The sequence below is a fragment of the Dasypus novemcinctus genome, chromosome 13 (genome assembly GCF_030445035.2).
Source record: "Dasypus novemcinctus isolate mDasNov1 chromosome 13, mDasNov1.1.hap2, whole genome shotgun sequence".
In the NCBI taxonomy this organism is placed as follows: domain Eukaryota; kingdom Metazoa; phylum Chordata; class Mammalia; order Cingulata; family Dasypodidae; genus Dasypus; species Dasypus novemcinctus.
The window spans coordinates 67130853-67148905 of NC_080685.1; the positions used below are offsets into that span (position 1 = coordinate 67130853).

The 18053-nt window shown below is 35.1% G+C and overlaps 1 protein-coding gene across 1 annotated transcript in view; it reads left to right on the forward strand.

Moving 5' to 3' along the window:
- HMCN1 (hemicentin 1) overlaps positions 1-18053 on the forward strand; it is a 515334-nt gene that overhangs the window by 349179 nt on the left and 148102 nt on the right. Inside the window, exons 43-46 of the mRNA XM_004468435.5 lie at positions 322-444; positions 1295-1456; positions 4608-4889; positions 6130-6297. Of these exons, the coding sequence (XP_004468492.2) occupies positions 322-444; positions 1295-1456; positions 4608-4889; positions 6130-6297 (735 nt within the window). The remainder of the gene's footprint in view (positions 1-321; positions 445-1294; positions 1457-4607; positions 4890-6129; positions 6298-18053) is intronic.

Consider the following 18053-nt stretch of genomic DNA (forward strand, 5'->3'; position numbering starts at 1 on the left):
TGAACTTGGTAGATGCCTTAGCTGCCTTAGCTTTTGGTATAAAGTGTCTAAATATCCGTTAATAAATTATCATACTTTATACCACTTTAGTATTCTGAATATTTTGATAATTAAATTTCTATCTGTAAAAATGGGAAATCTATTAGGTGTTTATTCTGCATTTCAGGTGATTTTCAGTGTGGTGTTGATATGTAAACCTCATGGGCTGATTCTTTCCTGGTATCATTTGACTATAAATCTTTTTCTTACATGTCAGTATTAGGGAAAGTGGATATAAGATAAGTATAAAAATAGTACATTTTTTCTTTTTTTTCCTTCTAGTGCCACCAAATATTTATAATTCTGATGAACTTGCTCAAATTACGGTTATTGAAGGAAACCTCATTAGTCTATTATGTGAATCTAGCGGTATCCCACCCCCAAATCTCTTTTGGAAGAAGAAAGGTCAGTTTCTATCCTTTGATATATGTAAAATAAAATAAAAACAAAAAATAAATTTAAATTTTGTTGGACAAGCATATCAGTTTATTTAGAAACTTTCCTAAAGTTGGCATACTAAAATGCTGGATAGCATAATTGCTTTATATTAGATGTGCAATGAATGATACTTCTATACTACCCAGCTGAAAATCTTCATTTTTCTGAGTTTTATCTGCTCCCCAGAAGACATTAATTTTCTGCATTAATATATTGTTTTTTATCACATGCCTTACATGTCAGCTATAATGATCAATCATCCACTATTCAAAGAACCAAATTTTCTTTTTTAAAATAGATTTAAAAAATTATTTTCTAAAGCAAACATTTTTCTGTACTTAACAGTTTTGTAATATACTGTAAGATTGGGTTCTGCAAATGAACAGATTTTCAATTTATTAATCAAATATTTATTTGTGCCCACTGTATATCACACAGATTGCCTGAATTCTTAGCTAATGTTAAATATTGTTTTTCTTTTTACTATTTTACTGTTTTATTTTGTTTTCCTAATTAAATATATTTCAAATATATTGATTGGAAGAAAATCAGGCAGAAGATAACCTTGGTAAACATTTGTTATTTTTCTTCTCCATTCATCACGTTTTCTTCCTCCACCTCCTCTCCTCTTATTCTTATTCTTCGTTCTTTTTACTCTTGGCATGCCAGGGCAGAATTATTTAATGGTGTCACTTGCCTTTTAGATACTTGAACTAGGAAGCAAAAAATAGGTATATATTTATTACAATATGTATACAACATGCCTTACATTTTTGTATTTATCATTTGGATTTCTTCCGTTTGGTTTTCTTTGCAGACTCCCCAGTGCTGGCTGATTCTGTGGGGCGAGTCAGAATTTTATCAGGAGGGAGACAGTTACAGATATCAATTGCAAAAAAGTCTGATGCAGGGCTTTATACATGTGTGGCATCAAATGTTGCTGGAACAATTAAAAAAGACTATAATCTGCAAGTTTACAGTAAGTTATTGATTAATGAGGCTTTAGTACAATTTTAAATTTTTCCATCCTTCTCTTTTATTTATTCTTCATATCTTTAAGACTCATTCACAGCAATATGAATATAGCAACTACCATATGACCTAAATGTTTAAGTTGTGCTAACATAACCAGGGAACAATTCCCTATTTCCTGTTATTTATTGAGCCATCCAGCTATCCACTCTGCATCATTCTGTTCTGTGACTATAATTTGTTGGAGTGAAACAGTTTTTGTTTTTATGGTGTTGGGGGGTGATATTACACTGCAGGGTATATTTATAATATGCAAAAAGATGTAAATTTAAATAATATTTAATTTGTATAGGATTTTAGGGTATTAAAAATAATTTATATTGCCTTGTTTAATCTTTTAATGATATAAGACAGAGCTATTGCCTCTAATTTGTTGATGTGGAAATGTAAGCCCAGAGAGGTTTCCATGGATGACCAAGGTCACATGGCTTGTATGTGGTAGAACTGGCACTAGCACAAGGACAACTGCATTGGCCCATTGTCCTTCCTAACTAAAGCACATCTAAATTGGAGTTGGTTGAATTTTCTTTCATAGAATCTGTATCAGATTAATTCAACTTCAGAGTAACAGAATAATTAACAAACAGTGTCTTAAACAAGTAGAGGTTTATTTTCTCACTTAATGAGAAGTCTGGGGTAGGCAGTCGCTGTAGTTGATCAACAGCTTAATCATATCAGGACAGAAGCTCTGGGATTCTCTTGGTCCTCCCTTCATGGTCTCCAAATGGTGGCTGCAGCTGTGGTATCATGTCCACACTGAAGGCAACGAGCGGGGAGGGTGGTATATTTTCCCTTTTACCAAGAAAGCAAAAATTTTCCTAGAATCCTCCTGAAAGACCTCTTGTTAGATTTCATTGGCCTGAATTTAAAAAGTTTATCAAAAAAGGCTAAAAAATATTCCTAGCTTTTCCAACCCCTGTTGTGGAAGGTGAAAAGAAGAAAGGAGTTGGTAAAGACATTGGGTTAACCAATTAACAGTATCTGCCCCAGTCCTAACATAAGTTTAATAGTTCTAAAGAAAAGGGAAATAAGGAATAAGGGGAAAAAATGGGCTTGTTGTGTGTTTACTTCATGATATCATAGAATTATATAAAATTATATAAAACATCCCTTTGTATTTCCAATATTCTTCTACTGAAAAATGCCAAAATATTCCTCCAGTACTGAAATATTGTTCTGTTTTAAAATTTAAAAGATTGATGAAATTCTTTTTTCTAATTGCAAAAGTAACAGTGTGGAAAAGTTAGAAAAAGCAAATTAGAATGAACAAATTTGTTGTTAGAAGAATGGCAAAAAATGTAATCTCACTTATGTTTTATTTGTTTTGCAAAAATATTTACTAACTATGTGCCAGGCACTGTGCCAACTCCTCTGCATCTTGCAATGAAAAAATACAGGCATAGTTTTAGATCTTGTGGTGATTCTGGTTTAGAGCTGCACTGTCCAATAAGAAACCTACTAGCTATAATACATGTGGCTATTGAGCACTTGAAATGTAGTTAGCCCAAAATGAGATGTGTGGTAGTGTAAAATTCACACCAGATATCAAAGACTTTGTATAAGATAAAAAATGTAAGTTTTGCTATTTTTAAATTGATTCACGTTTTAAAGTGGTAATGCTTTTAGTATGTTAAATGGCATGTTATTAAAATTAATTTCATCAGTATCCTGTTACTTTTTTTAAAATGTGACTTCTAGAAAGTTTAAAACTACATATATGGCTTTCATTAAACTTCTTTTGGACATTGCTGGTCTAGAGGGAAAGATAGATATTAAACAGATAATCACTAAATAAAGTCTAATTACAAACTGAGAAATTTGCTCAAATATAGCCCTATGAAAGTTATAACAAATACCATGCCTGGTCTGGGAATTCAGGGAAAGTTTTCCTGAGGAAATGATTCTCGATGTAAGATTTGAAGGATAAGGTAAAATAGACAAGGGGGTAGGGAAGGTAGGAAGGAAATTTCACACTGCCTGTGGCAGAAGTAGGTATATGGAAAGGAAAGGCAGGATTATTGTTCTGTCTGAGAGGTAGGCAGGGCCATGCCTTGCAGGATCTGAGAGACCATGTTTTAGTTTCCCAGTTTGTTCAAGCCAATACCATGCAGTGGGTTGGCTTAAATAATGGGAATTTATCAGCTCGCGGTTTTGAGGTTAGGAAAAGCCCAAATGAATGCATCATCAAGGAGATGCTTTCTTCCCAAAGACTGGCACTCCGAGACTGGCGGCCAGTGATCCCTGGTCCTAGGCTCCTCAGTCACATGGCAGGGCACATAGTGCCTCTCCTGGACTCTCTCTTCTTTTCCAGGTTCCTCTGACCTTCAACTTCTTATTTCCTATGGCTTTCTCTCTCTCCCTGACTGAATTTCATTTCACTTATAAAGGACTCCAATAATAGCATTAAGACCCATCCTGATTGAGTTGGGCCACACCTTAACTGAAATAACCTCATCAAAGTTCCTACTTACAATGGATTCACATCCTTGGGAACTGATTAAGTTCAAAAACAGGCATTGGGGGGTACATACTGCTACAAACCACCACAGACCATTTAAGTATTTTTTTACTTATACTGAGAGCCATGGGAAGCCATTGAAGAGGAGTGACACAATATCATGTAACATAGTGAAAGGTAGATATTAGAATGCTCCCACTAAGTGTATTCTTCTTCTTCTTCTTTTGTAGAGTGAAAATAATACATTTCCTCTGATTGAAATAGTGACTATAGTGTCTGTACACATCTTTCTAATCTTAAGATTCATTCAACTCTCCATGGAGAGTCTACCTTGAGCTAGGCTACCATACTTATTTTATCAGAAAGACTTCTGTAAATCAGACCTATATATATCTATATAACTTCTCAAAAGCAGGATAGAAAACACAGCATCCTTTCCTTTCTGTGTTCACTTTATTTGAGATATGAACCCTCTTAAAAATATTGCAGAAGAAGAATTCTGCCTCTCAATATAGGAATGCCACATATTATTCATCAATCTTTAGTACTTTGACATAAAAAATTTGTTTTAACTTTGGTATTATTCCCATGTAAGATTTAATGCAGTCATTTCAAATGTTGTTTCTTTTTTTTCTCCCAGTTCGTCCAACCATATCCAACAGTGGCAGCCACCCTACTGACATTATTGTGACCCGAGGGAGGAGTGTTTCCTTGGAGTGTGAGGTGCAGGGCATTCCTCAACCAGCAGTGACCTGGATGAAAGATGACCGCCCCTTGAGCAAGGGAAGGGGAGTGGAAATGCTGGATGAAGGCCGTATTCTTCAGCTGAAGAACGTTCATGTGTCCGACACAGGCCGCTATGTGTGTGTAGCTACGAATGTAGCAGGAATGGCCGACAGAAAATTTGACTTAAGTGTACATGGTAAATATAAAGAAAACTCAATAGGTTTAATCACTGCATGATATAATCTGTAGCATCCTGACTGGGAGGTGTAGGCCTCACATGTTATGAGTCATTTATTTATAGTCTATTCTTTTCCACATATGCACTACTTTTCTAGGTCAAGCACATCATTTCTCCTTCTGTGTCTAACTTCCCATTTCTTACCTTTATGAGATAAGCACATATTGAATATTCTCTTAGGAAAGCAAATAGTAGAGTAGCTAATTGTCATCTTTTTTAAAAAAAGATTTCTTTTATGTATTTATTTCCCTTCCCCCCCCCCCCCCCCCTTGTGCTCGCTGTCTGCAATCTTTTCATCTTCTTTTTAGGAGGTACCGGGAACCAAACCCAGGACCTCCCATGTGGTAGGCAGGTGCCCAACGGCTTGAGCCACATCCACTTGCCTAATTATCTTCATCAAGTGCTGTTGGTCCAATGCTGTCCAAAGTAAAATTCCTTAATTATTTATTTTGCAAATTTGCTATCTTAACTAGGCTGGTATTGATCTCAGTTTTTTTCTTTAGAGCTTTCCGACTCTGTATCAGTTGGACATGAGTGGTAGTGAAATCAGTTTTAATTTTCTAATTAATGAGCCATAGTAGTCAATAGGAATAGACCAGATTTACAGAGACACCTATTTGGAAATACCCAGTTTGAACTGTAATTGTTAAATACATAGAAACAATGGTAAATTTAATAAACACAAATCTTATACCTTGATTCCAGTTGACATGCACAGAACCCAGTATCAGTGTTCTGTAGTTTGCAACGAGTATGAGCCAAAGCTAAAAGAATCAGAATATATATGTGTGTGTGTATATATCTATATCTATCTATCTATCTATATATGGAATCTCTCTAAGTATTTTTTTATGAAATTACTTTTAATTAGAATAATTTATTAGAAAATCCTGCCCAGAAGATCTTGACTTCATATTAGAAATTTACAAGAAAAGTAGGAAGGAACTATGAGAAATCATCCACCACTATTAGAGTGACAACATGAAATTCACTCACGGCCAATAGTGGGGGGAAAGTGGCAATATTACTTCCAGGATTGTCACAGAAAAATAATAAGCAAAATAATTGTGATTGCTTATTTTACTTACTATTGATCAGGAAATGCAAATCTTATTGTTAACAAGCTGTTTAGGTTTGGTGTTTGATTTGTGTTTTTTACTTCTCTTTCCCTTCCATTCTTTTTGCTTTGTATATACAGCCCCTCCGAGCATCATAGGAAACCATGGCACACCAGAAAATATCAGTGTGGTGGAAAAGAATTCGGTGTCCTTGACTTGTGAAGCTTCAGGAATTCCCTTGCCTTCAATAACCTGGCTTAAAGACGGGTGGCCCATCAGTCTTAGCAATTCTGTGAGAATTCTCTCAGGTATTAGAAATTCTGGTATCGTGATAATCTGGATAGCTTCATATGGTCACAAATCCTCAGTTTTTCATTTCTTGGTGTTTTCTTTTAAATTTTTTATTGTGGTAACATACATACAACTAAAAATTGCCCATTTTAACCACCTTCAAGGTACAATACAATGACATTATTTACATTCCCAATATTGTGCTGCAATCATCTCTATCCATTACCAAAACGTTTTCATCATTCCAAAAAGATACTTCGTACCCATCAAGCAATAACTCCCCATTTCCATGCCTCCGCTGGTCCCTGGTAATTTGTAATCTACGTTCTGTCTCTATAAAGTTGCTATTTCTTTATTTCTCATATAAGTGGAATCATACAATATTTGCCTTTCGTGTTGGCTTATTTCACTCAGCATGATGTCTTCAAGATTCATCTATGTTGTCATATTTATAAGTACTTCATTCCTTTTTACAGTTGAAGAATACTCTATTGAATGGATATATCACATTTTATTTATTCATTCATATATTAATGGACACTTGAGTTGCTTCCACCTTTGGCCATCATAAAAATGCTGCTATGAACTTTGGTGTAGAAATATCTGTTATAGTCCCTGTTTTTAGTTCTTTCAGGCATGAAAGGGAGAATGACTGTTCATATGGTACTTCTATATTTAACTTTCTGAGGAATCACCAAACTGTTGTATTAAATTACATTCCCATCAACATAGTACAAGGGTTCCTATTTCTTTACATCCTTTCCAAAATATTGCTTCCCTGTTATTGGTTTTTGATAATTGCCATCCTAATAGGTGTAAAGTTGTATCACATTTTGGTATACTACCCACACACACACACCCCCCCTCCACCGACGAGATGGTTCCCTCATCTGTCTACTCATGGTCTCTGCTTGTTGTGTCTGCTTGTTGTCTGCTTGTCTTCTTTAGGAGGCACTGGGAACCGAACCCAGGACCTCCCATTTGGAAGGTGGGCACCCAACTGCTTGACCCACATCTGCTCCCCACTTTGTGATTTGGGTTTGCATTTCCCTGATGACTAATGATGTTGAACTTCCTCTCATGTGCTTATTGGCCAGACAAATATCTTCTTTGGAAAAAATGTATATTTAAGTCCTTTTTCCACTTCTTCATTGGGTTGTTTGGCTTTATGTTTTTAAAATAGTTATTTATATATTCTGGATATTAAACCCTTACATATATATGATTTGCAAGTGTTTTCTCCCACTTTGGTTGTTGTCCTTCCACTTTCTTGATAATATCCTTTGATGTACAAATGGTTTTAATTTTGATGACATCTATTTTATCTTTTTCTGTGGTTACTCATGGTTTTGGCACATATCAAAGAAATCATTGCCAGATTCAAAGTTGGGGAAATATTTCCTTATGTTTTCTTCTGAGAGTTTTTAATTTTTAGCGCATATGTTTAGGCCTGTCTTAGTTTTCCAAGCTGCTATGACAAATACAGGCTTGTATTTCCAGACTTGATTTAATAGGAATTTATTTCTTTATGTTTTGAAGCCTGGAAGTCCAAAATTAAGGTGTCAGTAGGGCATGCTTTCTCACTAAAGTCTGTAGTATTATGGTACTGACTTGCTACCATAACTGAGGGTCCCTGACTTGCTTCTATGCCTCACATCAGGTGGCAGTCTCTCTCTCCTTGTGTCTTCTCTTCCAGCTAAAATGACATCCAGCTTTTATCCTGTGGCATTTTCTGACTTCCTTCATCCAAATTTCTTCTGCTAATAAAGGACTCTAATAATACAAATTGAGGCCCACTGTAATTTGGTTGGACCACACTTTAAGTAATAATACATCATGAAAGCTCCTATAACAAATGAGGTCACATGCATAGGAATGCAGATTAAGATTAAGAACATGTCTTTGTTGAGGTACATAATTCAATCTACCACGATATTGTTGACCTATTTTGAGGCGTTTTGGTACATGGTGTGTCATAGTGGTCCAACCTCATTCTCTTGCATGTGAATATCCAGTTTCCCCAGCAGCATTTGTTGAAGAGACTATTCTTTCCTCATTTAACATAATTGGAACTCTTGTTGAAAATCAATTGGCCATAGATGTATGATTCTATTTCTGGTCTCTCAATTCAATTCCGTTGGTCTATGTGTGCAGCAGTTTGATATTATTGATGAATTCTGAAAAGAAATATTGGATTATGTTTGTAATCTTATCTGTGCCTGGGCATGACTGAGTTATGATTAGGCTGTTAGTGTATGGGGACTCACCCCTTAGTGAGTGGAGACTTACAGATAAAAGGCAAAGAACAGAGTTAAGGGTTTTCTGATGTTAGAGTTTTGATATTGGCATTTGATGCTGAAAACTTAAGCTAGAGCTCTGGGAAATAAGCTCACAGTGGAAAGAGAAGACAGCCCCAGGAAGAAAGGAACTCTGAACCCAGAGAAAAGTAAGCCCCAGGAACATAGGATCCCAGGAAGACTGAACCCTCGTAGATGTTGGCAGCCATCTTGCTCCAAAAAGACTTTGGTGAGGGAAGTAACTTATGCTTTATGGCCTGGTATTTGTACGCTCCTACCCCAAATAAATACCCTTTATAAAAACCAACCAATTTCTGGTATTTTGCATTGCACCCCTTTGGTTGACTAATGCAATATGCCTATCTTATGTCAGTATAGCACTATTTAGATTAATGTGGCTTTGTAGTAAGAGTTGAAATCACGAAGTAGGGAACCTCCAACTTTGACCTTCTTTTCCAAGCCTAATTTTGCTATTCAGGGCCCACTGAAGTTCTATATGCATTTAAGGATCAGTTTTACCATTTCTGCAACAGAGGTTGCTGGAATTTTGACACAGATTGTGTTAAGTCTGTGTATTTCTTTGAGTAGTATTGACATCTTAAAAATATTAAATCTTTCAACCCCAAACCATGACCTATCTTATACTTTATATAGGTCTTCTTTAATTTCTTTCACAGCAGTGTTTATAGTTTTCAGTGTTAAAGTCTTTCACTCCTTGGTTAAATATATTCCTATATATTTTATTCTTTTAGGTGTTGTTGGGGATAATCATGTCTCCTAGAAAAGACATGTTCAAGTGTGAACCCATTTGTAAATAGGACCTTTGAAGGTATTATTACTTAAGTTGTGGCCAAACTGAATGAAGGTGGCCCTTAATTCAGTATGTCTGAAGTTCTTATAAACAAAGAAAATTGGGCATTGGAAGTAGAAAGATCACCATATGACAGGGAGCAGAGATGCATTTACAAGCCAAATAACCTCAAGAATTTCTGGCAAACCGGTACCAGAACAATATAGGCTCCAGGAGAATTCATGGCCTACCAATACCCTGATATTAGACTTTAGCCTCCAAAACTGAAATAATGAATTTCTGTTACTTCAGCCTGATAATCTGTGGTATTTGTTATAGCAGCCCTGAAAAACTAACATAGATGATGCTGTAAATGGAATTTTCTTATTTTCCATTTTAGATTGTTCATTGCTCATGCATAAAAAACACAACAGATTTTTGCTGTTAATCTTGTACCCTAAATTTTGCTGAATTCATTTATTGGCTCTACTAATTTTCCTGTGGGTTCTTCAGTATTTTCAATATAAAAAGATCATATCATCTGCAAATAGAAATGGTTTACAGTCTTCCTTTCCTATTTGGATACATTTTATTTCTTTTTCTTGACTAATTAATCTGGATAGAACTTCCAGTGCAGTATTGAACAGGAGTGGTGAAAGCAAGCATCCTTGTCTTGTTCCTAACCTTAGATTTATCATTTATCTTTTACCATGCATGTAATGTTGGCTGTGATTTCTCATAAGTGTTCTCTATCATATTGAAGAAATTCCCTTCTATTTCTCTTTTTCCAAGTGTTTTTTTAATCATGAAAGGGTATTGAATTTTGTCAAGTGTCTTTTCTGTATCAATTGAGATGATCATGTGTTTTCCCCTCCATTCTAATATTGTAGTGTATTATATTGATAGATTTTCTTACGGTGAATCATTCCTGCATTCCTTGGATAAATCCCAGTGGTCATGGTGTATAATTGTTTTAATATGCTTTTGGATTTGTTTTGTTAGTATTTGCTTTCTTTCTAATCTGGATGCCATTTGTTTCTTTTCTAGCCTAATTGCCCTGGCTAGAACCTTCAGTACAAGGTTGATTAGAAGTAGTGAGAATGGATATTCTTTTCTCTTCCTGATCTCAGGGAGAAAAGATTCAGTCTTTCATCATTAAGTCTGTTGTTAGCTTTGGGTTTTTCACAGATGGACTCTATCAGGTTGAAGAAGTTCTTTTCTATGCCTATTTTTTTGCATATTTTTATCATGAAAATGTGTTGACTTTTTTCAAATGCTTTTTTCTGTGTCTCCTTAGATGATCTTGTGTTTTGTATATTAATATATTGTACTTCATTGATTAATTTTTGTATGCTAAACCAACCTTGCATTCCTGGGATAAACCCATGTAGTCATGGTATCTAATTCCTTTTATATATGTTGCTATACCTTTTGCTAATATTTTCTTGAAAGTTTTTGCATTTATACTCATAGAGGAAATTGGTCTTTATTTTCTTGTGATGTCTTTATCTGGCTTTGGTATGAGGGTATTGCTGGCTTCATGGAATGAGATAGAAAAAGTTCCCTCCTCTTCAATTTTTGGAAGATGTAGAGAAGGATAGGTGTTAATTCTTTGAATGTTTCATAGAATTTACCAGCAAGGCCATCTAGTCCTGCACTTTTTCCTTCTTGGGAGGTTTCTAATTACTGATTCAACCTCTTTACTTGTTATAGATCTGTTGAGATCTTCTATTTCTTATTCAGTCAGTTTAGGTAATATGTGTGTTTGCAGGAATTGTTCCATTTTGTTTACATTATCTGATTTGTTGCTGTACAATTGTTGGCAGCATTCTCTTTTTTTAAAAAAAGCTTTATTTATTTATTTATTTCTCTCCCCTTCCCTGCACACCCCGGTTGTCTGTTCAGTGTGTCTCTTTGCTGCGTTATCTTTGTCCACTTCTGTTGTTGTCAGCGGCGTGGGAATCTGTGTTTCTTTTTGCTGCGTCATCTTGTGTCATTTCTTAGTGTGGGCGGCACCATTCTTAGGCAGGCTGCACTTTTTTGCACACTGGGCGGCTCTTCTTACGGGGCACACTCCTTGCACGTGGGGCTCCCCTACGCAGGGACACCCCTGCGTGGCATGGCACTCCTTGCACGCCTCAGCACTGCGCATGGGCCAGCTCCACATGGGTCAAGGAGGCCCAGGGTTTGAACCGCAGACCTACCATGTGGTAGACGGACGCCCTAACCACTGGGCCAAGTCTGCCGCCAACAGTATTCTCTTATAATCTTTTAATTTCTGCAAGATTAGTAGTAATAACCCCCCTTTTTTTCTAATTTTAGTTATTTGCATCTTTCTTTTTTCCTTGTCAGTTGAGATAAAGTTTTGTAATTTCTTCTTTTCAAAGAACCAAAAATGTTTTCATTTATTCTTTCAATTTTTTCTTTTCTCTATTTCATTTACCTGTACTTTAATCCATTACAAATATATGTTTATAATTGCTATGTTTTTGATGGATTGACCCTTTTATTAATATATAATGTCTTTGTTTTGTGAGCATTTTTGACTAGAAATCTATTTCATCTAATCTGAATATACCCACCTAGCATTTTTTGGTTACTATGTGCATGGAGTATCTTTTTTCAACTTTTCATTTTTGGCCTACTTGAGTCTTTGGGTCTTCTAAAGTCACTGTCTTGTAAGCAACATATAGTTGGATTGTGCTTTTTTTATCCATTAATCAAATCTCTGCCTTTTGATTGATGAGTTTAATCTATTTACCCTCAAAGTCACTACTGTTAATGCAGGGCTTAGTTCAGCCATTTTTCCATTTGTTTTTTGTGTATCTTATAACATTTTGTTCTTTATTTCATCCATTGCTGCCTTCTTTTGTGTACAGTTGATCATCATTTGTGGTGAAAGAGTAAGATTCCCTTTTCGTTTATTTTCCTGTATTTTTTTTAGATTTTTGTGGTTACTGTGTAATTTATATTTAGCAACATTAATCTATAATAATCTCTTTTGAATTGATACCAACCTACCTTTAATAGCAGATACACTCTCTGTTCATACATCCCCCTATTTATGATATTCATGTCATAAATTATGTCTTTATACTTTGTGTGCCCAGTAAAATTATGATTATTTCTATAAGTTTGTATTAAAGATTGTGTAAGAAATAAAAAATAAAGTTTCAAATCAAATATAATAATGCTGATATTTATATTTAACCATAAAGATATTTTTACCAGAAGTCTTTGTCTTCATATGGCATCAGGTTACCATTTAGTGTCCTTTCCTTCCGTACTGAAAGACTCCCTGTATCATTTCTTGTATTGGTAATGAATTTCTTAATCTTTTATTTATCTGGGAATGTCTTGATTCCTCCCTTATTTTTAAAGGACAGTTTTACTACATATAGAATCTTGGTTGACACTTTTTTTCCTTTTCAGCACTTTGATTTTTCCATCACACTACTTTCTAGCCTCCGTGATTTCTGATGAAAAAACTTAGTCTTATTAAGGACCCCTTGTCTGTGATCAGTCACTTTTCTCTTGCTCATTTAGAATTCTCTGTCTTTAGATTTTGAAGGTTTAACTGTAATGTGTCTCAGTGTGGGTCTCTTTGAGTTCATCTTATATGGAATTTGTTGAGTATCTTGGATGTATATATGTCGGCCTTTCATCAAAGTTGGGACGTTTTTGGCCATTATTTTGTGAAACCCTCTAGAGAACTTTTATTTCAATTATTATACTTTTCATGTCCAGACTTTCTCTTTGCTTCTTTTTAAAAATTTCTAATTCCTCCTCTTGTTCATGTATTTATTTTTCCTGATTTCCTTTAGTTCTTTGTCCATGTTTTACTTTTGTTCACTGAACTTATTTGGGAGAATTAACTTAACATTTTTGATTAGTATTTCCAATGCCTGACTTTCTTAGGGATAGTTTCTGTCACTTTATTTTGTTCCTTTGAATAGGTTATCTCTTCCTGTTTCTTTGTATGTCATGTTACGTTTTGTGGCACTCTGGGCATTTGAATATATTGATTTGTTAAGTCTGCAAGTCTGATACTTGCCCTTCCCTGGGGTTTTATTTTTTCTTTTTGTCTTTTTGATTGGTGAAGGCTGTAGTGTAGATTGCCTCTGTGTCTGTGCTGACATTCTCCTTCAATGCTTAACCCAGTTTGTACTGAAACTATATTTGAGCTTGTGGTAAACAATTAGGTTCTTCTCAGGACTTTCCGAACTTACTTCTTACCCTGAATTGAATAGTAGTTTTCAAAAATTCCCTAGTATGTGGAAATTGTTTCTTTCTGTCCTAGTTTCCTCTCCACAAAAAAAATACTGTCTCCACAAGTTCTCCTGAGCCCCAAATGCGTTATGTCTTAACTGCAGTCCTTCATACTGTGGTTTGCTTGGTTGCTTGCCACTACTCTGAACCACTTTTCTATCATGAGTGAATTCTGTAGTCACAAACTAGCACCTTGACTGGTTCTTACAGGTAGTGGTTTAGAGCAGACATACAAATATACTGCTAAATTTCATATTAGATGTGATAATAACCAGACATCAGGAACCTGCACTTGGAACATGAACACTGAAGTGAGAATGTGGGCTGCCAGGCCACTGTCAGTCCCACAGACTATTGTGCAGAATTGTGAGAAGGTAAAGAGCTAGTCCAAATGAAAGCATCCTATGGCTTTCTTGTAGTTTTTAAGTTTTCTTTTTTCTTGATGCAGCATTTGGTTGATTGTTGTTTACCTTTGACTATTTTCCAGAATTCTGGGAGAATTGGTTCTGAAAGGTTCTGCTTTTTTTTTAAAAGGTTCTGTGTATGGGGCAGGGTGGTTGCTAGCAGTTACTTATTTTACTTCATCATCTTGCTGACTTCATTCACTGGGCTTTTGTTGTTTTATTTTTCTTTTTTATTTGATTACTGTAATAACCAGTAATTATATTAAGAAAAAAATGTTTAGAATGACCTAAAAATTTATATGAAAATGAGGGGGGCGGGATTCTAAAAATCTATAGACCATTTTAATCTTGGTACTTGTCTATTTTTTAAATCATGGAACTGTCAAAGATTTCATGTTACAATGCATAGCAAACAATTTGACTATTGAGGAATTAAAAGAAGTGCTGAAATGAAATCCAAGTCTAGATTGAATCATGTTATGTGAAATATCTCTATAACAAGTATTTCATCTTATTCATGCCTCTAATCTAAATGACGCTTATATTCCTAGGATGAGGTTGTTTCCTGTGAGCTAAGACTTCTATCATTAGTGTGGAAGAGATATTGAGCTTATTCTTCTTAAAATTATGTAAGAATTTCATGGATCAAAATAAGTTTGGAGAGAGGGTTATTGTGGCATGCCACAGGAATCTGCACTGGGCTCCTGTTACTAATGATTTTGATACAGACAAAAGAAGATGAATTTTCCAACTTTGTGGGTAATAAAAAAACTTGGATATTTAGAAAAATACCTGAAATGTTGAATAAAGGCATCTGAATTCAAATTTCCCTTATGCTAGAATTTTTGAGCTAAATCCGACAAAGTAAAGCTTAATAACATAAGGGAATTATGGTGAGATATAACTTCAGAGTTCTTCATGTGATAAGATATCTGAATTTTGTTAGTTACTCTGTACACACCATCAGTGTAATACAGTTGTCAAGGAAATAAGTTTTGGCCACATAAATAAAACTTATTTTCCCCAATAAGAAAAGTAAGACAGCAATTATACTCTGGACTTGATAGACCTTATTGGGATGACTAGAAAAAGGTTTTATTGACAATATTTTCAAATGACAGTGTCCATGATGGCCAGTGACCTCAAATGAATATGTCTGGTTGTAATTAGCCTGGAAAAATAAACTTTATGCATAAATAATTACAGTTAACTTTAAATATTTGAAGAGCCATGTTGTAGAAAGGATTATTTTGATTCTTTCTAGTTCCAGAAGTTAAAACTAATGCCAGTATGTAGAATACTCTATGGACAGATGTTGATCTGTGTATGAACAACTTAAAGACATTTAGGTTGCTTATATCAAGATGAACTATTTAAGAAATAGTGAGCACCCTGCCCCTAAACTAAACCTTTTCAAACAAAGCATAAATTTCTACTTTTAAAAACTTTTTCAGAAAAAAATCCTTTCCTACTATTGAATTTGGGCCCAAATATCTCAGGTCCCTCTGTTTTTTCATGATCTTGGTCTATACATAATAGGAGCTTGAAGAGGAATGTACATTCATTCTATCAACCTTATTTATCATCTAATATTCACTAGATATATGAGTTCAGGCAAGTTACTTTACTTCAGTTTCTTCACCCTTAAAATGGAGATATTAATAGTATTTGCCTCAGAGTTGTTGTAAAGATGAAATGAGTTGATGTATGTAAAGCCTGCTAAGCTTCCAATACTTTTGTTGTTGTTTTTACTATAGACGACCAAGTTAAAGGTCTGTGGTCTACCTGTCCTAGGAAACTTTCTTATGTCCTTACTATGAAGCTTTGAATTTCATATGACTTCCATTCTCTGTTGATATTAGGAAATTCCTAGTAATGGTAAAAAAATTGCTTAAAATTTGGTTACCAAAAACCTGAACATATTTTCTGCTTGTTTCAAAATGGTCCTGATATTATTTGGGTAATTATTTAAAATTCCCTTTTGTGAAAAAGTAGGAACATTTATTAAATGTAATAAGAACACTGGAGCTCCTGGAAATGTATGAGGCAAGATAGAGTGATGGGGGACAGTTACCAGACATTGTATGTCCTCCTATGGCCCACTGGGTAGACTGTGGGAGAGTGTGGGCTATGGGATGGACCATTGACCATGAGGTGCAGCAGTGCTCAGAGATGTATTCACCAAATGCAATGAATGTCTCATGATGATGGAGGAGGTCGTTGTTATGGGTGGAGGAGTGGGATGAGGGGGGTGGGGGGGGTAAATAAAGACAAAAAAAGATAGAGTGATGTACTCTGGCTTGTCATAGAAGTACATAAGTTGTGTTTTGGTTTTATTTAGTTTTGTTTTGCTTGACTGGCTGTGGGATATCCTTCAGTGACTACATTAAAAGTAATTCATCTTGTGGTGCTGCCAAAGGAGTCATTCACTTCTACAGTTTGAATATGTGTCTTGTGCAATAGATGAGTGAGAAACAAATGAATAGCATATGACTTGCTTGGTCCTTTCTTGTTCTGCTGCACACTTTTGTTTCATTAAGATTGGTTCTCCAGAGACATTAAGTACAGCTTCTCTGAAAGTGATACTTTGGAGAAAACCTTATCATTGTTTGAAGTTATCTGACAAGAACAACTGCTATAAAAATTTAATAGGTACAAGAAATGTCTCTATATAAGTATAGTTTACTGTCAGAATCCTTTGGAGTAAGTGAGAAGAGCAGGAAACAGAAAAAGATCGTGAGATCTGTAGAGCTGGCAATGACTTATCAATGCTGAATTGACTGAATCTCTCTCAACTGTGGAATCATACTGTGGTCTTACTATTCTGGAATAGCAGTGAGTGTTTGAAACCATTCCTGATTAACACACATTTTTTTAAACATATTTAGATTATTTCTTTGTTCAACTTTTTTTGTCTAAATTCAGCTGGAAAAGGAGTGAATTCAGATAATAAGCTTCGTTTGCCTAAATAAGGCCCAATCGCTAGTGCTACTAAATTTACCTTTCAGTGGTTTGGGGTGGAGGGGTTGCTTACAAAGAAGCCTTATGACAGCTTGTTGTGTTTATATAAACAGAAAGCAGATGGAAACTCCTGAGAAAATCAGATCCAGGTGGATATTTATATGAAAATTTCATGTTTAAATTTCAAAACTTTTTACTTCAAATTCTGGGTAATAAGCAAAATTATACCAGCTAGAAAAGTGTAATATTACAAAATCTACAAAATGACTTAGTCATCTTTCTTGGACATATCTCCCCAGTGGTTTCCAGCACTTTGCTCTCTTGGTGTGAGTCTTAGCCCTCTGCAGGCTCTCTTTCAGCCTCATCTGCTGTCTCCTTTTCCTTTGACCTTACATGGAGGTTCCCTCCAAATCACATCCTATATCATATCAGAGTTTCACTCTGTCTCCATGATCTTCTTAAATAAAGAATCTTCAAATAAAATATTATGTAGAAATCCAAACCATAAAAAAATACAAAAGCAAAGTTGTACTAGTAAATGAAGTGACCCCAGAAACTTTGATGTAAACAATTCTAGGACTCCATGGGATACCATTGAAAACTGGTGGTCAGTCTGCACGGCTTCACTTATTATTTATACATAGATGCCATGCAAGTCTGGGTTACTGGTCCAGTCTTCTTTTATAAATTCCCATTTCATATATTCATCTGCAAACTGGGAATCTTTTCCTAAACATCCTATCATAATTTTTTAAACCACAAATCAGATGATAATATTTATTTTTATTTATTTTTTTGCTTATGGACTTCCATGGTCTTTAGTGTACAAAGTAAAGTTTAAACTCCTTCACATGATATTGACGGGCCCATAGAAGCTAAGTTATCTCTTAGTATTTTCTCTGCCTACTCTCCTTTATATACCACTACAACATTACTCACAGTGTGATACTTTGGTGAAGGCCTTATCATTGTTATGAGATTATCTGACAAGAACAAATAAACTATTGTAAAAATTTAATAGGTGCAAGAAATGTCCCATATAACTAAACTTA